The following is a 25,335-nucleotide window of genomic DNA, read 5'->3' on the forward strand; positions in this document are numbered from 1 at the left end:
GGACTGAGTATTAGCAAACAACTGAAATGTCATGCTCAAAACCTAACAAGAATTTAGTAGCATTGAGAGTATTCAAGCTGCTGCAGAATTTATAGGTACATTCTTTAAAAGAAAGATGTACTGCATGTTCCAGATCCCCATTATGTCCCCAATATTAGAGTCTTCTTCTCCTTTATAGGCCAGATTTACATTTTATGTAGATTTCCTGAATGCTTTCTCTTATACACACTTTCTATTAGAAATAATCAATATTTATACCCTATATATTTAATTCCTATACTACTGACATTTAGAGAGAATGTGAGGAGATTCTCTTTGTATCTGGTAGTGTGGCTAAGAATGAGTAAATGAAGAGATTAGTTTTATTTATTATAATAATAATTATTATTTCTATGGGTAATACTTATTTATTCTTCAATGTGTCATAATTGTTTATTCTTCAGGTCTTGTTAAAACCTCTATAGTCAGCCAACACTGAAATTCCCATATTCTAAAAACAATCAACATTACATTTAAGGAGTAGGAAGAATTCATAATTGCTCCCCAACCAGAGAATTTATCATATGGAAATATCATTTCTCACATTTCACCTATGTACATATACGAACATCAATTTTGCTCATGAAAATTAAAATTCCACTGATTGCATTAGTGAATATCAGAAAGCTTAAATCTTCAATAAAATTGAAATAGTTAAAGAAATTATAGTATATCAAACCTGATGAAACATGGGGCGACTGCTAAATTATCCATCTGAAGAATTTTTGTCACAGTAAATAAGGAAAACACAACATCATGTCTATACTCTGGTTATAACTATAAAAATGATATTTTGCATGTAGACAAAGACTTAGAAGGAATATAAAAATGTTAAAGGGTTGGGTTTGTTTGTTTGTTTTTTTTTTTTTTTGGTCTTATGAATCAGTGAACAGTAATTGTAATTAAAAACAAAAATTTAAATCAGAACAACTTTTAGGATGCACTATATAAAGTTGAGTAGAAAAACAGGAGGTTACTCTCTGTACTAACTAGCATGTGTGCCCTGGATGTGGTGTAAGACCAAGGACCCTGTGGCATCGCACATGAGCCCTTTGTGCCGCACAGAGGAAGTTCAGAAGAACGGGTCAGAGTCCCAATTTCCTGTGGGTCAAGGTCTATCCCTATGTCATCTCAAAACAATACACACATGTTTGACATTCCATGTATCTATCAGGGCATCAAGTTCCCACACATCATATCTTTAAATCACTGGATCCCTAAAATTGCACAAGAAGGAAAAATATCACACAGTGGAAAAAATAACCAGTTTTGTAAGTCTTTATTTTTTAGTTGCTCCTCCCATAGTAATGCACTGAAAGGCATAACAGTTTATATTGTACAAAGCATTTGAAGAAAGTACCTCAACTTGCCGATTATTTCAAAATGAGATTACAAACAAACAAACAAAACAAAAGGAAAACAAATCTGGTTCTTCAATAAGGGGCAAAATAACTGAATACAGTCTGTTATTTACTTCTCTCTTTTAACATAAGGTCTGGAACACTTCATTTTACAAATAGGATTAACATGAACATAACATCGCACAAGCTTGCAGACGACCAGCATAAAATATGGGGTACAGTTTTTAATCAGAAGAATCATGCTTTCATGAAAGAAATTATAATCGTTTATACAATTGAATCGATTTCAGTATTACAAAAACTAAGTTGCATCTATTCATATTTAGCTCATTAAGAAGGAAAACAAAACAACAACAAAAAAGGAATGTTAAGAAAAGCCAAACACCATTTGGCACTCCCATACACAGGTCGAGTCACCTTGGTCCTTGCAAATTCAGAAAGGGGCGTGCCTTGGACATCAGAAAGTAGTGGCTGACTGGAACAGTGCTATTGTAATCAACGAAAAATAGTTTGCCAACAAATAAATACATGATACACACAACACACACAAAAATTAAACATTAAAAAAACAGTGACATGATTGTCTAAAATTAAGATGTTATTACAAGGATTTGGCAAACATTTTATTAGTGTAGTGGTACAGCGGGACTGGTGATGAACAGGTTACTTCACTGACTTAACCTCTTTGAGCGCTGGAACTTCCATAGTTTACAATATACACATACCCTTTTCCCCTAGTTTTACACAATGTACTTAAGAAGGCAAAAGTTAAGGGGGAACGAGGACTCCCTGTTATCAGTTTCTATAATAATCGAGTGTGCATTTCAACCAACTACTTCCATCTTCAAAGGGTTAAATTACATAAAACTTTAACAAAGAAAAAAAAATCATATCTGTAATTAAAAGCAACTGTTCCCAATCATGTGGCAGGTGATCTTGTACAAAAGAGAATTCAGTTTCTATGGAGTGTTCATTCGTGTCAATGCCGCCATCCCCACAGCCCTCGCGCCCGCCCACAGCCCAGGGCAGGGTGGACCAGGACGCCTCCTGCCCACAAGTTGCTCATTCTCACTGAATCACGTTAAGTTGCATTGACCTTCCAGAAGTCAGCAGCTGCCTTTGCTGTGCAAAACAAAATATCGAGAATAAATAGTTTCTTTTTTCTTTCTTTTCCTTTCTTTTTCTTTCTTTCTTTCTTTCTTTCTTTTTTTTTTTTAAGCATTCAGTTTAAGGTCACCAGACTTTAAATGAGTGACCCTTCAGGTTTCTAAGGCATTCTGCTCAGCAGTCTTTTAAATAGTCCTAGATGAAAGAGCCATGCTACTGTTGGACTTGGTCCCACTCTGGTCGACCTTGGTAATGTCATACGTGGCTTATGGACTGGATGGCACTGGATTCTGCTGCAGCCCTTGCCATACTGTGCCACACATTGGAAGAACTGTGGGATGCAGAATGGAGGGACTCCTTGTCGGACAATGACAACATCATAGCATATGCCTGGGGTAAAAAAGAGAGACTTGGTAAGTGGCACTGAAAAACATCACTTTTAATTCAAAGAATATTGTTGGGGGAATGGGACTCAGAGTTAGGAGCATCCCTCATGGATGTGTTTGGAAAAGCATGGGCCCCTTTTTGTCATTGTAATGACGTGGTGTTACTGCTGGTCTTCAGTGCCTGGGGACCACAAAAGTACATGTCCTACAGGACCAAAAAAAAAAAAAAAAAAAAAAAGAATTGTCCAACCGAAAATGTCAAGTGTCTCCACTGAGAAACACTAGTCATCCCCCTACCCAGCATAAATATGTCATCCAGCCACTGTTTGTGCACCTGTTCAAGCCACCAAAAATATTATTGTGTGCTTACGATTGAAACTGCAACTATGAAGCAGACATAGACCTGCTTTGATGGTACTGGGGTCTAGAGGGGACACCTTCCCATCGATTCCTGCACTTTATAACTGAGAGGGTTAGTGCTGAAGGTGACACAACTTGCCCCGAGTCACTCAAATAGACAGTGGAGAGGCAGAAGCACAAGTGATTTCTGCCCAATTTTTAATCCAGTGTCCTTTCTCTGGTTTCCCTCCATGTTTGAGATATTCAAAGTTGACTACCCAAAACCTTGCAAGCTCAGGTAGGTCAAGTCAGCTTTACCGAAAAATAAAATACAACACAAGACCCAACAATGTTCTGACCAACTTGTACGCCAGTGTCTGCCAAGCAGAAGGTACATGGCAGTGCTCTGTGAAGAAGTGCTCTTTTTTCCCTCTTATCATGTCAATTCTAAGTAACTGTTCCAGAGAATCTCCCATTTGCTGCCAAGTAAAATAGTCAAACGAAATGTTTGGTCTTGACTTGTGAGTGAACTTTTCACTGTTGATTTGCTATTGTTGGTCTCATCCACTGCTAAACTTGCCTGTCAAAAATGCTGCTACAGTGGGATCATTAAAGTCCTGCCAAAGACATTCCACTGTCTGTAAACAAAGACCAAATGCCTCTGTTGTTAAGCAGAATTTCATCTCTGAGAGTCATGCCGAGACATGTGGCCAATCTGTGGTTTCTTCCGTAATCATGGCATTCAGTTAGAAAATCTGCCCTTGTAGGCTGATTCTGATTTGCTGGGTCATTGCTCTCAATGCATACATTTGACTTTTATGTATGCAATTTGCCTTCTGGACCTCTACAAAATCTCAACAGACATATAACAAAAAACTCTTAAGCATCTACTCTACACCAGGTACTGTGTTAGGTCCTAGGGAATCAATGACAAGTAATATACAATCCCTGTTCTTTGAAGAGTTTAAAATATGAGCGAGGTGAGCACTGAACTCATTGAACTTTTTATTAAGTACCCGCTTTTAGAGATCAAGATAAAGAGTATTCTGAAATGGCTTTAACAAAGCCTATTCCAATATTTGGAAAAAATGAAAGGAAACTTAGAGAAAACTTTGGGTTCCTGGCTTCTAACTGACCTCTCTTCAATTAGCTGTGTGACCTTGGGGAAGTTCCTTTACCTTTCAGGGTCACTTTTCTCCTACCAAATGGGGATCATAATAACAAAAAATTGTCTCAAAGGGCTGTGAAGGAATTATAAGCATTAATTAACATAGAGTGCTGGATATAAAGACTACCTATTGTCATGAAATTAATTTTTAGGATAGAAATTTTCAAAGAGGTGTCTATGCAGAATGCAGCCACTGTTGTATTGTTCAGCTATCTTGGATTCAATCACTATAAAAATCAGAGTAAATATATGAATGTTTTGAGTAACTCATCTATCTCTATTCAGATTCTAGAAAATGGTAAATATAGAATACTTGCTTTTTGGTAATCAAATAAAATACACATTTTCATGTACAAAGATCTGCTCCTTGAACATCACTGACAGTGAGTAACAATTGAATGAATGAATAAAAAGTCTCATGAAATAAAGTTAGTTTGCAAAAAGGCCTGACCATATTTAAACTGATATATACGGTGTGATCAAGTAACATGAAAAATACAAGAAAGACCCTAGCATTTTTTGTGATGGTAATTGTTAGTCCAGCTAGGCAGGGACTTTATGTCACAATGCTCGTACTGAAATAGACCATATCTATCATCTCTGGGTTCCCTGACCTTTCTGCTTTCAGTCATTCTGGACAGCTTCAGGAATTTTTAGGTACTGTGTCTTATAAGGATTTTGGTGGAATAATTAAAAGAAATGAAATGAGAAGGAAAGGAAAAGAAAGGCAAGGCAAGGCAAGGCAAGGCAAGGCAAAGAAAGGAAAGGAAAGGAAAGGAAAGGAAAAGAAAGGAAAGGAAAGGAAAGGAAAGGAAAGGAAAGGAAAGGAAAGGAAAGGAAAGGAAGAAATCCTACATCCCCTGATATGTCTCCGATCAATTAGGAAGGAAGAATGGGATACCAAGGATTTAAAAAAATACTCACTACCTCTGATGGTTATGTCCAAGTAAAAATGAGATATCTACTCTGGCTAAGTTATTGTTAATGTTAGGAACTGAAAAATTAATATTTATCCCCATTGAATCATACACCAGGGAGAGACCTTAGATATGGCCTCCAGTCACCCCACCTGACAATGAAGAAGTGGCACCCACAGTCTTGATGTGATGTTCTTAAGTTCATGCAGCTAGAAGATCTGAGGGTAAGGAGCTGCCTCTACTTCAATGCAAAATGAACATTCCTTTTGCCTGTTATTACCTTACATGATACCTTCAATTTTTACTGAATTGACCAAGAGTTAAGAATTTACATTAACCCACTAGCACGATGTTTTTCCCATGTTAGTTGAGATATGACCACATTTGCTGCTAAGAGCAAATGGCTAAGGCCAAAACATCTCAGCCAAATTGGAAAGCATTTCTAAATGTCCGAGCCAATGCAGTCACATGGTTTGATATGTCAGGCCACCTCCAAAGTGGGCTCACCTTCAATTAGACCAAAGTGACCAATAAATATGGTAATAACAGGAAGCTTCTTTTCTTCTTCTTCTTCTTCTTTGTGATTAACCCAAATGAATTGAACAATGTGGCTGAGTAGGGAATGTCAGCAGAAAGTACTGACTTCCTTTATTTTGTGATAAAGAACTGAGGCTCTTTTAATTGGTATTTATGGATCCTTAAATGGATTTATTTTTGTTTCCACAGTGCTGATAGAATGCCGTAGAGCCCAATAAATGTACTATTCATTCAATCATTCAATTAAAAATAAATTGGCTTTCTTTCCAGCTCTGCCAGTAAGATGCTACAGACTTCAGGCAACTCATTTCCTCTCTGATCCTCAGTTTAATAGTTTTATATCTTAAATGCTATAAATTAGATGACTTGTTAATTAACTACATATAATGAGGGACCAAAGTCTGGAAATACACTTAGGTTGACAAGAATTACAGATGCAAACTAATGAAAAAATCCCTCCGAAGTCATACAGAAATAGGTGTGAACATTATGGACTACCTCTACAGAAGTGAGAGAATTGCAAAGTCAGGGAAAACCTACTGGAGGACAAGGTTTGTCATGGAAGCATCTGTGCGGAAGGCAGCCATGTTCATGGCTATGCTGGTGAACCATCTTGGATTCGGTCATAGGGTCAAGGTAGGAAAGTTTTGAGTCAAGCAACTGAACCTGTTCAGACTCTAGAGCATTGCCCAGAAAGACTATCTGCCTTTTGGTGCCCAAGGCACCATGTCGCCATGACGCTGTGCTGCAGGAGAACATGTACCTGTGATTTGGACTTTCTGTGTAACGGCTGTTTAAGTTCCTCCGGCACATGGGAAGCACTAAAAGAAGACAGCTCAGCTTCAGTATATTGATTATCTTCCAGTTTCCTCATTTTGAGGCTATCTGTGAAGTGCCTTATATGATCTAGAGCAGAAAGTCCAGTTTTATATTCTTCCTCTTTATACCTAAAATGAACCAATGGGAAAGCACAGAGGGTTTTTTCTTTCTTTCTCAGTTTGTTATCCAACCAAATCACTTTTCATCTGAATCCATACAGCTGTCAAACTTTGTATTATATTTGCAGTATCAAGAAGCATGCATCCATTACTGGGTTCTTTAAAGTGTCTACACATACTGTATCTTAAAAACATGTTTGTTTTAAGATTCTTCATAACCAAAGCAAGTGTAGACAAGAGGTAAAGTCAATGGTGTGGAATCAGCAATGCAGTGGAGACACAATTTATAGTTTATAATGTCCATTTAAAATAAAGCCAGTCATGATAAGACTTAGTGAGCACCCACTCTCCATATGAAAATAGAATATTCTTATAAACTTAACTACTTGGTTCATTTTTTCCCCATTTAAAAACCTACCTGTACAGTTTACATACATATCAAGTTAAGTGATACTGATCTCACTAATATTGGATTAATAACATACAAGATTTTTGAATGAATTAGATAATATTGCCATCTCTATTTTTCTTTGAGTTTTACAGTACAGTCTACGTAAATGATTGGGTACTCATCTAATTTTCATTTATTCTTCTTATCTCAGGTTAATCAGGGTTCCACAGACACCGATGCATTTCTATTCTTGTGGATTACGACGGCTACCTTGTTTTCACCCATTCAAAATGAATCCACCAAATACAGTTTTCTAATACAAATGTATTTTTTATGATTCACTGCCATGGCCTGAAATATTGCCCTAATGGAAAAACAGAGCAGACAGACTTGCAAGCATATATGTGTCTATGCCTACTTATTTACTAATGTCACCCCAGGTGCTCACCTCACTGGGGACGTTTTGCAACTCATCTCCAGGGTGCTGGCGTCTTCATAGTCATCCTCAGGGTTTCCTTCATGTAAATTGCTTGTCCCTGGTTCTTTCCCCGTTTTTCCAGTAATATCGTTGTCATCATCCTCCTCATCTAACAACACCTCATCTTCTACTTCTTCGTCATCCAGTAAATCTGAATTTTGGCTGGTCACCAAAGCTTTCTCATCCTTAAAATGACTGCCATTCATTCTTCCAAAAGCAAAAAAAAAAGAAACAGGTCCCATTATTGGTTTCATTTGTAAACGTGCAGCTGGCTCTCTTCTCATGTCTTCCCAAAAATAGTTCAGGATTTTCAGCACTTCTACAGGAAATTTTTATTGTTTATGCTATATGGCAACCATGGGAAAGTAATGTTACTTCACAAATGAGAGAATAAAGAAAACAATAATTGGGTGATTATTCAGAGGATAAATGGGGCTTCTGGCAGAGCTAGAAAAATAGTCTCAGGCTCCTATTCCTTATCCGACCTTTGCCTGATAAATGATACTGTTATATATGATATAAAAAGCCTACATATGTCTTCTCTACATAATGTTAACTAATTACCATATAAGTGCCCACCATTTAAAATAATAGTTTTCTGGAAAATTCATATCCCTGAACAACACTGACAAAAACTTCAACACACACGCCTAGAGTGAATCTAGGAGTTCAAAGAAAATGTTAAGAGAGCTGTCAGGGACCACGCGGTATTTGATATTTCTAGGTGACATTTGTGGTGTATGCCACTTAGACATCCTGCTCAAGCTTGGAAATGATGGAGAGCTCACTTATTTTTACTGTTTTCAAACTATCCTCAATGGTCTGAATGTAACAAAGTTCTCTGTTTCTCAGAAGAACATCAGGGTGGGCAATTATCTAAAAATGCAATTGTGCGAATATCTTTTGAATCTTACTTAGCATGCATGTTTAATGTGATACAAAAGAAGAATATTTTATTCTAAAAGTCTTTTGCAATTCTTTGATTTGTGGTTTCAAGGATTATAATATGTGATTCAAATGTGTAATTACAAAAAAAGGTTTAATTACAAAGAAGTCCCAATTTGATACATTTGAGAGCATCTATAAAAGCAGGACAAATCTCTCAAACTTTAAAATAAACAGAAAGAACATATAAACTGAAGGGCGCCTGGGTGGCTCAGTCAGTTTAGCACGCCTGGCTCTTGGTTTCAGCTCAGGACATGATCTCAGAGTTGTCAGATCAAGCTCCATGTCAGGATCCACACTCAGCTCAGAGTCTGCTTGTCCCTCTCCTTCTCCCCGCTTGTGCTCTCTCTATCTAAAATAAATAAATAAAATCTTAAAAAATAAAAAGATGTATAACTGAATTTAAGTTTCATTGTAATATTTAAAAGTCAAAATTAACTTAGTTCCAGATTAATTACAAATGCTTTGAACTACAGAGTATGTCCTCCTAATCTCCTCTTTTTAAATATATGTGACCAGGGAAATTAAGGCACTTCCCCCAAGTTCAGAAAGCTTGTTGAAATTTAAGTTATTGCTACAGAAATGTGGGCTAGTCACATTTAACAGAACTATTTTTCAGATTATAGGAGATCAGGTATCAGCAATGTAATCCATCACTTTCCCATGTTAAAAAAAAAAGAGATAATTAAATACTTAGATTTTCTGGGGTAAATAAATAAACAAAACAAAACAACGTTAGGTGTGACAGATGCACATAGTAAAAATCTTAAGAACAGTCGTATTATCATTAGTAATGTTTTTATACAGCCAATCTCTTAACCACCTTTATCAAAGAATGATGAAAGCATGTTTTGCACAGACATAAATTATTAGTTTCCAGATACACTGCCAACTTGCTAGCTTGAATGGAAACTGTTATTTTTTTAAAAATGAAAGAAAAAGTAAAAGAACAAAAGAATGCATGGATGAAAACCAAAAGTAACAAAGCCAACATGATTAAGAAAACCTATTTGTTAATTATGCTTTCAAATGTGGCAATTTATGGGGGATAAATTATTCATCAAAAGTAGCCCCGATAGGAGTTGAGGGGGGAAGTTAAATGACTCAATCTTCTTACTTCTGTGCTGTTTGGACATGTTGAAGCCAGATGTCGCAGCTATATGTGGGCTCACAAATCTCCAAGAAAGGGCTAGAAGATCTGAAAAGGCATCTCAGAACCCAAATGGTGGTTTTTGTTCAACATTTCTTTTGTGTCATGTAAATGTCGTTATCAAAATGTAAGGCACTACTTACACACTACTTTGTATTTCTGAACATATGCTCATCTCACTCCCTCCATCCTCTGCCTGTCTTACACATACACACACACACACACACACACACGGGCAAGCAGAGGAAAAGATACGTCCAACTGCACAAAGTCATAGCTCTTATCAGACTTCTTAGAATTTGGGAAGGGTCATGTAAAAGCAGATCTTCTCTCTTTTTTCCTCTAAATAAGTTGAAGAACAGAGGTTCTTCTGTTATATAATTTTATCTGGGGAATTTTATATATAATTTTATCTGGGGAAATAATGTTCATGTGAAGTTTGGCTTAATGTAAAAACTACCTTAAACAATTATTTGACTTTTAATAATATCAAAAAATAGAGGACACCAACAATAATACTTGTGTGATGAAAAGTAACGGAGCTTTCATGAACTATTTCATTTGACATTAAAATTGACTACACAGCATCCTAACTGAACAGGCTCTTGGATAGTTATGTTAAAAAAAAATCTAGTTCTCAATATCAGATATTTAATTATAACTTAGAGATAAGAAGAATTAAATCTGGTAGTTTTGGTAAAGTAATATTTCATTAACATCATATAAAATGTAAATACTAGGTAAGTATTATTATCAGAAGCATTAAAAGTTTTTCTTTAGGAATTAAGCCATATATGCTTGAGGTTGATAATGACAAGAGGTAAGCAAGGCACCAGGTCACTAAAAACAGAGATGATCACACCCACTGAAACAAACATGCCAGAATTAAATGCATATCCACCTGAGAGCCCATAGGTAGTGACAGAATCATACCAAGAAGTCTCAACTGCCTTTTAGGTAAAAGATATTTAAATGATATTCAATAGGTATGTTATATACAGATAGGTATATATATATATACACACAAATTATATATATATATGTATATACATATATACACATACACACACACATGTATATCTAGTTATATTATCTGTAATATACACATGATATATAATGGCAGCCACAGTTGAATCAACTGAATCCCTGTGGTGGCTTTCCTTTTTGCTTGGTAAGTTTTGATAAAATAGTCTAATTAGTTATCAAGAACAGCAGAACAGAATGGTGGTAAAAGCATGGGCTCTGAAACCAGATGGCCCAGGTTGAATCCCATTTATTAATTACTTATGTGGCCTCTGGCAAGTTATTTAACCTGTGATGTCTCCATTCCTTCACTGGTAAAATTACATAGTAATAGTAGCTGCCTCATAGGGCTATTATGATAATTAAATTAATTCATACACAGACAGTGCTTAGAAGAGCATTTAGTATTTAATCTGTACTAAAGAAATGCCAGCCACCGCTGGTAGAAGTTACAGTGTGTCACAAAAGTGAGCACAGCAAATCTATTTGGAACATACTTATTTCAGAAATCAGAGCGTTTAAAAAGGAAAAACTCAGCTTTACCTCTCCTCTGTGTTCCTGGGAGACTGGACGCTGTGGTTGCTATTCCCAATGAAATTGCGGATTTCTGTGAAGTAAGCATCTTCTTTGTCATCGAGAATGGCACCTGTACTTTCCAGCTCAGAATGAGGCGACGATGTTGCCGTACCTGGGGAGAGAGAGTCTTTTGAGGAAAAGAATACTATTGATATGAACAACTTATTTTGAACCTCATTCCTTCTTCATTTGATCAGTGTTTCCTAAAACAGGCTCTTTGGAATATTAATAATGGTAACTTCAGGAGGCCAACGTCTTCCCAAATTACCACACGCTTGCTGATGAAAGTACCTTGGGGAATATTCTGAACCACTGAAGTCATGTGGTACAGTCTCCCAAAGATGTTTCTCCCACAGCTTCCTTCCATTCCCACTGTGACAAGAGGAGATTTTCACTCGTAAAATGAGGAAATGGGGTGAAGCAATTTCTAAAGAAGCCCCAAATAGATTCCTCCCGAAGAAACTCTATACTCAGTTCTGGTTGCAGTCAGTATGTATTTATTGCTCCTGTGCTAAAGCACATTACCAAATAGAGACTGAAAACATGCCAAAAATTCTGTATTCTGATTTGGTGGGTGAGGCAGTGAGTAGACTTAGCACACCAGCCCAGAAACTGAGGTGGGACAGCATTAAACGGACAATATGGGATCTGCTGATTCTAAGATGATTTTCAGCTTCCTTAACTATAAAACTAGAATCAGAATACCTTCTCACAGGATGTTTGTGAGGTTTTTATAAATTTACACAACTATAAACACCTTATATGTGGTCAAATTTACACCAACACTTACTTCATGCTGATTACCTTTCCCACAAGATGTCTACAATCTAACAGTTCATCCTAATAGTCCAGATGACCAAGATAAGAGGGGAGAACATCTCTCAGCTGAATAAAGTTATAATCTCGGGTAACAAGTATTGAACTTAGACATGTTACATTTTTAACTCATTTAATTATTTTCCAAAATGCTTTTGATTAGGGGCACCTGAGTGGCTCAGTTGGTTAAGGAGCCAGTTCTCGACTTCAGCTCAGGTCATGATCTTGGCGTCCTGGGATCGAGCCCCACATCAGGCTCTTTTCTCAATGGGGAGTCTGCTTGAGCTTCTCTCTCTCCCTCTGCCCCTCCCTCTGCCTCTCTGGAATAAATAAATCTTTAAAAGAACAAAACAAAAACAGTATACTTTTGATTAGAAAAATTATGGGAAAATGCCATAAGGGTGCACGTGGTTGGAATATGTGGCCAGTTTAGACTTTGACTGCTTTATACTTCTGTCTCTAAAATCTGGTATCTTGAGACCACAGTCATTTGACTTTTGGCCTAGAGGGAAATAAACAGTAATACAGTTCTATGTAGTAGCCCTTCAAGATCGTAACCAATGTGCCTGTGTACAAGGGGAGAAGGATTAATAATAAAATAATTTCCTTAAGTAAAAATAGCTATTTTGTACAACTTCAACATTTTCCTGTTTTTAAAATCTCTTTTCCTGAGCCCATTGCTTGCTCCTTCCCTTGCCCCCAAGGCATTTTCTTGATTCTCTTGAAACAAATTACAGCCACACAGTGTGGCTCCAAACACATATACCAGTTGGCAAATACTAATTAATGATTCATTATCTTAGAAGCCAAAGGCAAGAAAAACTACCATCTCTTCTGCTAACTATGTGCTGGCAAGTCTGACTTAAGGGAAGGCTAGGGCTTTTTGGCCACTTTTAACTCAATTCTATATCAGAATTTATGACCCAAACCACACGCCACTGTCGTTTGCTATGGGTTGCTCTGATCATGTCAACAATCTTCGATCACTGATCTCTGAAGAGTTACCCTGGGGATATTCTCTGAACTGTAGGGCCTCTGCAAACACAGTCATGGTTTCTAAGTTAATATTCAGAGCACAATATTCTGGGGCTGCCACTGCGGAAACATTGCCATGCCCGGAGTCCCCATTTTGCACCAATATGCAGAAAGATTGCTCCCTGCAATTTAGGAAATCTTGATTCATAACTCTCCTATGAGATTGGGTCATGGTTCTCTTTGTTTGAGATTACCCATAATTGAGATGAATCCAGGAGAATAAGAAAACAATCCAAATAAGGTCCTGAGTTGTATATTATTCACTAATCACGGCACTCTATAATCTAAAGGGAAACACACTGCAAATTTTAGGATCTGTTTCTGGTGTCAAAGTGAAAGGAGAGAAGAAAGGTCATAATTATCTCTTTTTTAAAAAGTATAGTTGCCATACAATATTATTCATGATTATCTTTTAAAATAAGAAAATTGAGCTGTCTTCTCCTCCTAACACAACGGATTACCTACCAGACATGTTCCCATTTTCATGTTTCTTTAGGTGTCTGTCTAAGTTGGTTTGTTGACCGAAACACCTATCACATAAGTGACACTTGAAGGGCTTCTCCTTATTGTGGATATTACGAACGTGTCTCTGCAAGTTGGAAGAGATGCTAAAGGATCTGTCACAGTATTTGCATCTGAAAAATAAGCACAAAGAAAATATTTGCAAGCAAATCCAAAGATATTTCTCAAGACTCATAAGCCAGATATCCAAAATTATCACCCATAAAACATTTTAGAGAAAATGAAAAAGAAGAACACTATTTCCACAGCCAAGATTTCAATTTCAATAGACCTTGATTCCATTAAAGATTTTCATGACTTTACGAAAAACCATAATAAAATATCGACAATTTGATTGGTTCCAAATTTATTAAGGTCATCAGTTTTCATGTTTTCAATAAACCTCACAGAATTAAGGACATTAAGAAATAGTAGTGTGGTTTTACCTTCGACTTAGGACAATACCGATAAATCATTTGTAAACAAACATGAAACAAATTCACGTATTCTTCAAATTAAGTAAAAGATCACTCTTAAATTCAAAATTGCAAAGTCAGATTAAACAGTTTTTTGGTAGATTCACTTTCTCAATTGATAAACCTAAAGGAACTTCCATTATCTTCTCAAAAAGAGCAGTAAAGAATCCAAACCTTTAAAAACTGAGGCAACGTGAATAGTTTATCTTGACACCAGACAATAAAATTTTCATAATCTGTAGTGATTACAAGACCCCAGAGCCCTTACTCTAATAAACTTTAAACTATATCTTTTAAAGGACTTATTTATTTATTTGAGAGAGAGAGTGTGTGTGAATGGGGAGGGGCAGAGAAAGAAGGAGAGAAGCAGACTCCCCACTGATCATGAAGTGGGCTGCAAGGCTCAATCCCAGGACATTGGGATCATGACCTGAACGGAAACCAAGGATCAGACACTTAACCCACTGAGCCACCCAGGCACCCCCACCTTTGAACTGTTAAAAAAGAAAGTAAAAGTGGAACTAAATTCTACTTTTGGAATAAAATAAAGTCTTCATTATCTCTGCTCTTCTTATTCCCCCCAACTTTCCATTTCTGTTCTTACAGAGTTTGTGGCATTTCTGAACCAGGTTGGTTTTCCAGGAAAACACTTATTATTGGATGGCTAATTGTTTCTGCCTTCCATGTGATTAAAAAAATTCATAAGTTATTTTGAAGTTCTCCTTTAAACATAAGTAAAAACATATCCTCCTCACCCCATACACCCCCCAGTTCTTACAGATCAAGAAGAAAAGTGACAATTTATGGGGTAGTCTCCTTTGGCATTTTAAAGTAAAGATTGCATTGTTTGTGTGACTTTTTTGTAAGTGTGTTGCTTAAAAAGAAAAAAAAGAAGAAGAAGAAGAAAAAAAGAGCTTTCTCTAGATGACTTTTAAGTGAAAATTTTTAACCTAGCAGCCAATCTTGAACTTATTCCTCCATATGTGAAGGGCCCTTCTCCCCGCTTCTGAACATAGACTCAGTGGTTCGAGTGCTCTACATCAGAAATCACCCCATTCCACTCGAAGTGTTTGGGTTTCTACGGCTGTCTCTACGTGATGCCAGAAGTCTAGTTAGTTCAGTGGGGAAAATAAATCTGTTAAACTAGTTACTTTGGCATAGTATCAATAAACCAACTCAAGGACTGATTTCATTTTTCCCCTTTAAAAAACTGTCCTGGCATGATGAGGCTCCTCAACTTTCCTCACTTACAATATTAATTTAAAAATGCGTGAGACCCCACATTCATAGTAGTTGTGTTATTTTAGCCTCTGCTTTTGAAAAATATATATATATGAGTCATGGCCTCCTCTGCAATAACTCTGTTGACTCCCAAGGCCCACTACAATGAGAATAATGATACAATTAGCACAATTGTGCTGTACTGACCAGAACCACCTCAAAAATGCTACTAGAGAAAACTTAACACTCCTATCAAACATTTTTCACTCAAAACATTTTCTATGAACATCATGAATTAGAGAGATTTTGCCTTTGACACACTTCCAGCTTTCTACTCGTATGCAAAGGGGCTTTTCCAAATCTAATAGACATCATCTACACTAATATAGATAAAATCAGCCAATAAGAGAGCATTCTACACAATAATCATCTGTTATTTTTGTATCTTTCCTCTGCTAATGTCTTGGCCAAAAGTTTTGAGTGCTACTGAATAAAAAAAAAATCATTGCTTTCTGCTTCAATAAATTAGTTAGGGTAGTTAGGAGTCTAAGTTTCTAAAAATTCTTAAAATGAACACATATATCATGACCAATACACTCATTAAGAATTTGGATGTAAACACAGGGGTCATGGGAGCCTTTGAGATCATGGTGTGAGATAAAAACTCTGACATGGGAGCTCCAAGTCTGGGTTTTAATTCTGGATCTTTTAATACCAGGCTTTACAGAAGGCAATTAACATCTGTGCATCTGAATTTCTTCACTTGTAAAACAGAGGAGCTAGACAAATAATTGTTTAAGATCTCTAGCTATGCCAAAATTCTGGCCTGTGTTTTTAAAAATAAACATGCCATTTATGGAGTAGACTAAAACCACTGAATTCAAGTACAGAGCAAAATGAGCACGATATAGTCGAGACCAGATCCTTGGTCATAATAAAATATAAGTGCTGAAATCTTTCCTTCACTGAAGCAGAATTCCTGGGATCTGAAATTTTTCTCAAAAAGGGAAATCACCTAACAACTTCCATTTTTATATCTCTCTGAGACTTATTCTATAAAGTCCATTCTATTAAAGTAGAAGTATCATTTCTGACTAGTAATTTATAAAACATGTAGGAAAGAAAGAATTTAAGAAAACACTTTATTATTTGCTGAGCTTAAGTCCCTCCAGTTCTCTCTTAAAATATCAATTCTTTTCAAATGAGCATTCATTGATCTGCCCACTTTCTTTTTTCTTATGTGTAAGAAAGTCTTTGAAACCTGAAAAATAATTGATTTTAATGGAAAGAGAGAACATGCAGACAAAAATAATCTTAAGCATATGCACTGCATAAGAATTTCAAAGCAGAATGAAATCACGATGTGACTTAAGGTAAATCACATTTATTCTTTAAAAATTATTTACGACCACCTAGCACTATATGCAAAGCATTGCACATAAAACAATGTAGATTGTATTTTAAGCCACTGAGCCACCCAGGCGCCCCAATGTAAATTGTATTTTAAAACTGAAGAGGATCTTGATAATTTTCATTCTTTAGTAAACAATAATATTAAAGTTAGACACCTGTCCCATGTGTCACGTGGCTGATTTTGACATTTAATAGAATAAGCCAAGAGATAGTTCAGAAATTGTTGGTAGAATTTCCCCTCTTCCTATAATATAGTCTATTTCATCTTTTCTGCCCCTACTTCCTTACCGTCTCCCGCTTCTCCAGGTTTAAGGTCTATTCCTTAAACCATTTAATGGGACCTGGGGACACATATGGAGCTACACCAGGGAAATAAAGTTACACACCACTTGTCAACTCCTCACAGAGATTTAAGACTTGAGAAAGAGAGGCTGCAATGTTCTGATTACTGTCAATTAATACTGCACCAGTTATTGAGGAGAGAGAGCATTAAATGGTTTTTTAAATGGGGGTACCTGGTGGCTCAGACAGTTAAGCGTCTGACTCTTGATTTTGGCTCCGGTCATGATCTCCGGGTGGTGAGAACAAGCCCCGTGTCAGGTTCTGTGCTAGGCATGGAACCTGCTTAATTAGATTTTCTTTCTCTCTCCCTCTCTGCCTCTCCCCACCCCATACTCTCTCTCACTAAAACAATAATAATGGTCTTTAAAAAGCTAACATTTCTTAAATGCTTATTCTATCCTAGATCTAGATCTAGATCCTAGGTCTAGATCCTGCTAGACCTTTTAAACTGAGATGTCCAAAGCCTTGATTTAAAAAATTAGAACTCTTCTACCTTTTATCCTAGCTACTAGTCCGTTCTTCTTTGACTCAAAATTGTGAGGACACACAGACATGCACTAAACAGCCTCCTTTAAAATTATGGCAAATACACCCACTCTAATTACTGTAACATTTACCAAGGTATTTAGTAAAAATCATTGTCAAACCTGTAAGGCTGCTCTCCTGTGTGGGTTCTCAAGTGCCGTGTTAAGTTCGCAGACCTTGGAAAAATCTTGCCACAGTATCTGTTATGAAAGATGTTTATAAGAGAAAGTCAGCACAATCGACTTTATTTCACTCAAGCCGCGTAGAAGCCAGATGCTGATTCCTGATTTAATTAATCTTGCATGGAACTCACATGTCTTTGGTATTTAAAATTTGCAACAAAGCCATTCTACAGATATAAATAACTCCACGAATAAAGGCTGCATTATGAGATCTAGTTGAATTTGCTCATGCATAAGCAAGCACTTTATGAAAATAGACTTTAGTTTTGATGACCCCCATACGCCTCTGTTATTAACTCTGTATCTTTATAGTCGCAAAACTGAACCAGACAAGGGGATAAGAAAATGACAAGAGTCTGTGATTCTGGGCTGATGTAAACAGATTTCAAATGTTTCAACTCATTTTACATGTTAGCCGCAGTGACAACTTGGTACATTGAGTGGTATCAGATCAGACAAGATTCGAAGACCCCATCCATCAAGGTATGTTCCTATAAAAGCTTTTCTGGAAAGAAAGTGACACATTTTCCAAAGAGCAGATAAATTGATATGCCTGAGTCAGATGCCACAAATTTCCGAAGACAATTCAGAAATTATAAGCACAATTTATTGAAAAGAAAATAAACAAAGAAAAAAAACAAGCTTTACTGTATTACTGATGGGTAACAAGAAACTTATTAACTAGCTTTCTTCACTTATCGACCCTATTCGTCCTTTGTTAATGGCCTTATTCTTCAATGCCATGACAATTAATAAATGTATGCTCGAAGACAGTAGTATTATACCTTCGGATGAAAATAATTAACTGTGAAAGAAAATTCATAAATATCAAAGTGAAACAAGTATTTGGACTCTTTCCAACCTCATTTATCACAACCAAATGGCCTGTGTTAAAATTCTCATTTAATAGTAATTTTTTAAAACCACTATTTTTATATCTCCCTAAATAAAGAGTACTTTGAAGTGCTGGAGATCTATCATGGTCATGATTAATCATCCAATCAAGAATAATTTCCAAAACAAACAGCAGGGCCTTTTGCAATCAGAGGGGAGACCTGGGGAAAGTGGGCCATCACGGGCCCTGCGGTCACCTGCAGGTGTAGCGTTCTTTCCCTTTCCGAAGCAGGTTCTCCGGCAGGGCATTGGGAGGTGCTCTGAAGTTGAACATGGAGGGAACTGACTGCAGAAGTTCACTGGCCTCCGGTTTCAGGGCACTGAAGCTCTCCAGCTTCTCCGCCATGTTTTCAATAGCTGACATCTGAAAGGCAAGAGCACAAGACCATGAAGGACCAGTCTGATGTCTGTTCTTCCATAATCATCTCTAGCAAACCAAGAAATCGTTAAGAAAGGGGAAGCATCACATCTGCTGACCACGGTGGACTGGAGAAAAAGGCTGCAGTGTCCCAAAAATAGACAGAACAATGAGAGGACTTGTTGACTTAGGAAATAACAAAGGTAGAGAACCATGCTCATAGAATGCTGGCTAAACTTCTTCAAAAGACCTTGGTTAGGCCATTTTGTCATAATTTGATATAGACCTGAGCAATGAAATACATGAGCGATAATAAAGCTTTTTATTAAATTAAGAGACAACATTACTATTACATTATACATTATATACTATACACTATACATTAGTGAGCTGCACATTCACGGAGAGGTCCCGCATGCCTTGCCTTGGTAATAAAAACCACAGGACGCATGGCATTGCACATAAAGAATTCACAGCGCCAAACACATCAAGTGTTCCAAAGTTACAGCTTAAGCCAAATGTGTGTAGTGTAGAAAGGAAAAAATTAAGGCAGAAGAGGTGTTTAGCCCAGGACTAGGTTAACTTAATATCTGGATATACTACAATTTTAAGTGGGATCATATACAAGGAATTTTGAAGAAATATTAATTTGTTCCGAGCAAAGACTGAGTTGAAATGACAGTTCATGATACATCATCATGACTTCATGTAATAGAACTTGGCACGGACGTTATAAGGGGAGTAGTTAGCCTAACCACACTCTTAGAGAAATAATCTTAAAACACTATCCTGCCTAATTCTTCCCCTCAAACAACCTAATTTATTTTGCTTATAATCTTCACGTTTCTGTCCACCTGCACATACATCTGACAGTCACAATCGGAGGGTGGCATTTCCTTTGAAAGCCAGCTTGATCCTTACCATCCTCAGTTAGAAGGGCTCTCCCCTTTCCTTCAACCCTCCCAAAATGTTAGGTTTCCTTAGTGCTCATATTTTATTTGGAAGCTGCTTACTACTGAATTTTTAAGTAGAAAAGCAAACTCTCAGGCCATCCTGTTAAATCAACTCACCCATTATTTATTTGGTTCTCAGGCATTATGCCACTGGAGAACTCAGAAAGCTGTTAAAAAGGTGTTTGCACTCTAGATGCACTCTGAGTTTCTCAAAGAGCTGGGGTGTTAGACCAGGAGACTCCACACAAGGACAAGAACAGTAACAACTGCACATTCAAACAACTGCTTAACCCAAGGGGAGGATTCTTTCACTGATGGGATGGCAGGACCGAACTGAAGGCCTAATTTATGAGCTCAGGATAGAAAGAAAACGCAACACTTTGCACTCAAAATGAAAATTAACAAAATCTCTATTCCGTGGCCGTGCAGCTGGACAGAATACCAGTGACTCCTTACAGTGAAGCAAAATCTTCACTGAACGGCCAGACGATGATCCTTTTCTTACAAAGGGAACAGTGTATGCTCAATCCTTCAAATGACTATTCATGTTGTAGTTAGCTCTCTCTTTTCCCTTTATCCCGGAGCCTGCCCTCTCATTTCATGCCCGGACTCCTAATGCTAGCTACAAATTGCAACGTACAGGGTACCACTGCCAATTTGCCAAATGTCTTTCATCAAACACCGTGCAAAAAAATCTCGGAGGAAAGTCAAGATACATTTACTTGTCAGACAACAAATGTGAACGCATTGGGAGGCGGTAGGGGCTCTAAGCTTAGGGGTTTGATTCATAATCACTCAGCTGCTAAAACATTCTCCACAGATGCAAGTGGACAGCACATTTGTCACTATGAAGGATTTTGACACCTACTGATCACAGGGCAGAGATATGGAATGATGATGCTGCTCAGAGAGGTTGGCGGAAACTCTGTCCCTGCAGAATACGGTCATTATCCTCCTCCAGCCGGAGCATTAGCATTTTCATCTTACTTTGGGTTTTATTTATTAAAAATCAATCCAGAAATATTTTATGATTCTATTTTATTTGTATTTATTCCTCCTAATTGTTTCTTGCAGAAAATCATTTTGATATTCCACCCTCCGTGGAATAAATTGTCTAAGTGAAAAATGACCTCTGGCCTTCAAGCTGATTAACAGAAAAAAGCAAGGGTCAGGGTCACAATCGCATATATTTATTGGGAAGAGTAAGTGCATGGGTGATGATTATTAATGTTTTATTTATGTACATTTAATATTTGAGTAAAGTTTCATTATCTAGAGGTTTTAAATCATTTGAGTGTCCGCCCTGCTGACACACTCAGATTCCTGCAGTAATATATCTTATAGAAACACTTTGCCTTTTATATGGAAAATAGCTTACTCATGACTATTATTCTCGGCTTTCATCTCTAGCACATATAAACTACAAGTTCTTCAGGTTATTTAAGAGCAAGTGGCTGTTGAGAAATGTGTCTTGCTTTAGTAGTCGCTAATACCTCCTTTTGAAGAAAGATTGCTGTGATTACATTACCTCAAATTATTTCAATTTGGGGAAACTATCAAGAAACAAGAAAATACACTATGGGCTTGATGACTAAACACTGACATTCTTAAAGATAACAGGAAAAAAAATGGGGGTGACCTGAATGCTTCTCTTAAAAGCCACCACCTACCTTTGGTTTCTCACATTAAAGGAAAACAGGATTAAATAGGAGTGAAGAAAAGGGAGAGAAGGAAGATGGGAAGTGAGCCGAGGGTAGTTATTAACACCATGTGTACACGCAAGCACGCACACACTCATGCACACCCACACCCACACACCACTCTGTCCAGTTAGCAACCACCAAACATAAAAGCCACCACCGAATCCTCCCTTTCATCTTTGTAAGATTTGCTCTCACAGCACTTGACCTCAGTTGAAAAGAATATGTTTCCCCATTAGGAAGGACAGAAGTGACTTAGACATCTGCCAGTTGGATAGGCTAGCAATTCTATGACCAACATCAGTCTGCCTCTGTCTTGGATTAAGGTGTTGGATTAAGATGAGCTTCATCTGGTGCATGGGTCCAAGCCCTAACTTTCTCACTCTGTGCGCTGACTTGTATGATGGTCTTCCTGAAATAACATCCCTTTTACAAGAGAAGTAGCAAGTTTTGACATTCATTTGGAAGTCTGGCTTGGTATGTTAAAAATCAACATGAACTGGGATCTATGGAACAGAATCTAGCTAATTGCATATTTCAATTTATGAAAAATCCAATGAAGAGGGCAATGTGTACTACTATGAAAAAGAAATTTGCTGAGAATGGGGAAAATAAAAGAGGAAAAATTAGATCACATATTTTAGAAATGCATTGCCCTGTGTCCTATTAATGTCATAGGCTAATCTCTGATCAGTAAATGACAGGTTTTTTTTCTATGGAACAGTAATTTTTATTTATATATATAATAGCTGTTGATGGTATCTGCAGCCCAGATGTCTGGAAGAGGAAGTCATTGCACCCCCTTTCCATCCCCAAGAGGCTATTAACTTTATACTGACGCAAACTAATATTTAGACAGAATTCCCTAGATCCTACCAAAAAATGTAGCTATCTCTCTAGTCAAATAAAGTTAGTATTTTTAAAAACATTTCAGCAGGCAAGATATCATCAAGTGGGTCCTAAGCACTTAGCTTAACATTTATTATCTGGCAGCCAATAATTGATGACATAAAGAAGTTTCTCATTAAAACCATTAAAGTGACAATCTGATTATATGAAATGATATGTCCAATGGCACCATGAATTATGTGACCTAATGTTTTACAAATTAGATTACACATGCCTTTATCATAAAACAACTAACTTTTCATAAATAACTTATGATGGGAAAGTTTGTAGATTTGGTGGACTTCTATATTTGTTCAGTTGATAATCTTGAGAAATCTCAAAATCATGGCCATTTGGGGGAGAGGTAAGTATTCATAGTTTATGGCTATCTCATTCCATGTATCACATTCAGTGGTCATGATTATGAAATCCCTTAGAATCTGTTTACCTTTAAAATTGTAAACTTTAATATTTTAGTAGTTCCCACTAATATCTATGTTTTATAATACAAATATAAACCATGGCTCTGAAAACTCTATGATTTAGGGAATGTGAGTGTTTCCAAAGCATTACAATGTCAGTTTCTATACCATTGTATTAGCAGGAAAGGGAGACTAACTTAAAATCTGAATTGGCTTTTGTATATGTAGAACCATTGGGCATTTACGTAGGGGACAGCATCTTATGAAGCAGCCAACCACATAGGTACTGTCAAGTAACACTCCACCTTAGAAAGGATGAGGACCCTGCGCCACAATACTCAGAATGGACCTCTGCCAGGGAGGACAGAAGAGGAACGCTGGAAATATAGACAGTGTAATCAAAGCACAGCCCCATCAGCTGTACAAATTTGTCTAAGTAAGTCGTGGTCTCTCTCTCTCTTTTCCTCTCTCTTCTCTTCTCCCTCTTCTCTTGTCTTCTCTTAATCTCTTTTGGAATAAATGAACTTAATCTTTAAATGTCTATCAAAATGAGAAAAATCACAGTTCATCACATACTCCATGGAAGAAATAAAATGGATGAATTTCTGGTAAAGAAAATCTAATGTCAGATAGAGGAAATAGGTGCTAAAATAAGTGCTAAAGTGCTCCGACTTAAAATAATTTATCTATCATTATATGGTGACCAAAAAGACTAAACTATAGTCCAAGATTTTACACATATCTCAGAATCAGAATAGTTTTGAGTAAAGAAGAGAATGAAGTAGTAGAAGTACATATAATCAGAGGAAATTTTGTAATATATGTTATTTATATGTATTTCCATCGACTCAAGTTTTGAGAGTGAAAACTAAGCAAGCAGTCTTCTTTGTATCTTGAACAAAAAAATAAAAATAAATAAAAATAAAGCTGTCCCCTAGTATCATTACCTGACAACTGACTGAATCTGGAAACAGGAACTGAAAGTTGAGGAAGTGAGCCCCAAGGCTGAAAGATTCATTCACTAGTTAGATATGGATTTTTAAACATTTAGTCTTATTATTCCAAATAGCCAGAACCAAGTTCAGCCCTGGGATATACGGATGTGAATTCCAATGTCAGCTTGTGTCTACATGTAAGTTCAGGTTTTAACCTTTTGAAGGCTTTATCAAAAGCATCTTTAACATGCTGATACAGGCTCCCCCAAATAATGGTTGTTTCCACTTAGTGACCCATCTCGAAGGCTCTTTTAACGACATACTCCCCAGTGCCGAGAAACAGTTCTACATCAAGGTATAATTACATGAAATGGGTCAAATTTATAAAGTAAACTTCTTTCTGTAAACAATTTATAGCACACTAAATGCCCAATTAAAATGGAAAAGTATTTTGCAGCTTGACGAAGCTGGAAAGCAATCCGCTGAAGCCGTATCATTTAATGGAAAGCGGCTCAGAATTCTTTATGTCTGCATAGCATTTTATAATATAAGTTGTTTTCCTTTTAATGCTACATTATTTTAGTCAAAAATATAAGTAGGAAACTTACCCAAGTTCTCTGATCAGGCAGTTGGAACTGGGAGCAAAATTGAAACAAAAACAAAAAATTACTTCTGTATCAGTATCTTTATTGCAATCTATCCTTTGAGAAATTAACATTTATACGGACTTTGTAATTTTTGTTTATCATGTAACTGTACCTTGAGTAAAGGCTCTGGAAATGAAAATTAAATGTTTTCATAACACTGCTGGATTTCCTCTATTTACCTAAATTAAATTTTAGCATCAAGGTTATAAACCAGAATTTTTTTTTCAAGAAAGCTAAACACTACTACCAAATATTAAATAGCAAAGTAGATACTTCCTTCTTATGTGTTTTTAACTCATTGAAAAGGTCCTAAACTTCCATAAATAAAACTTTAGCAATTTCCAGCAACAAATCTAGTCTCTTGCATTTATATAATGTTAATAACAAAGAAAATAAGATATTTACTCAAACGTGAATCACTGAGTAACAAAAAGGTAATGTACTTGGAAATGCACTGCTTGACTTTTATTAGCTTGGGATTCAGACCATTATGGCCAAAACACGTAAGGATATTAATTAAAAGAACTACAAATAGTTACCTATCTATCAACTTAAGAATCACCGGGGAAAACTTCAGTGAATTGGGAACACTTCCAGCGAGCATAAATGTTGTATCCTTAAAATTATAATTTTGCTTGGTTAATGGGGATATTTCTTGCTTTTATAAATTAT

General features: G+C 36.7%; 1 protein-coding gene across 16 annotated transcripts in view; it reads right to left on the bottom strand.

Annotated features, from left to right (window-relative positions):
* Window positions 1-1,299: 1,299 nt before the first annotated feature.
* The window catches only part of MECOM (MDS1 and EVI1 complex locus), a 540,895-nt gene continuing 516,859 nt past the window's right edge, over window positions 1,300-25,335 (bottom strand). For 12 of the 16 annotated variants that reach the window (XM_032836115.1, XM_032836111.1, XM_032836110.1 and 9 more), the window contains 8 exons: window positions 24,625-24,651; window positions 18,958-19,124; window positions 17,807-17,884; window positions 13,672-13,841; window positions 11,323-11,467; window positions 7,632-7,868; window positions 6,618-6,801; window positions 1,300-2,897 (listed from right to left, as the gene is read on the bottom strand). In XM_032836115.1, the coding sequence (XP_032692006.1) occupies window positions 2,763-2,897; window positions 6,618-6,801; window positions 7,632-7,868; window positions 11,323-11,467; window positions 13,672-13,841; window positions 17,807-17,884; window positions 18,958-19,124; window positions 24,625-24,651 (1,143 nt within the window). In that variant the 3' untranslated portion in view covers window positions 1,300-2,762. The remainder of the gene's footprint in view (window positions 2,898-6,617; window positions 6,802-7,631; window positions 7,869-11,322; window positions 11,468-13,671; window positions 13,842-17,806; window positions 17,885-18,957; window positions 19,125-24,624; window positions 24,652-25,335) is intronic. The other 4 variants (XM_032836125.1, XM_032836113.1, XM_032836112.1 and 1 more) reach the window with 2 other exon arrangements.

This window comes from Lontra canadensis, unplaced genomic scaffold, assembly GCF_010015895.1.
Source record: "Lontra canadensis isolate GAN:19392208 unplaced genomic scaffold, GSC_riverotter_1.0 scaffold90, whole genome shotgun sequence".
Lineage (NCBI taxonomy): Eukaryota > Metazoa > Chordata > Mammalia > Carnivora > Mustelidae > Lontra > Lontra canadensis.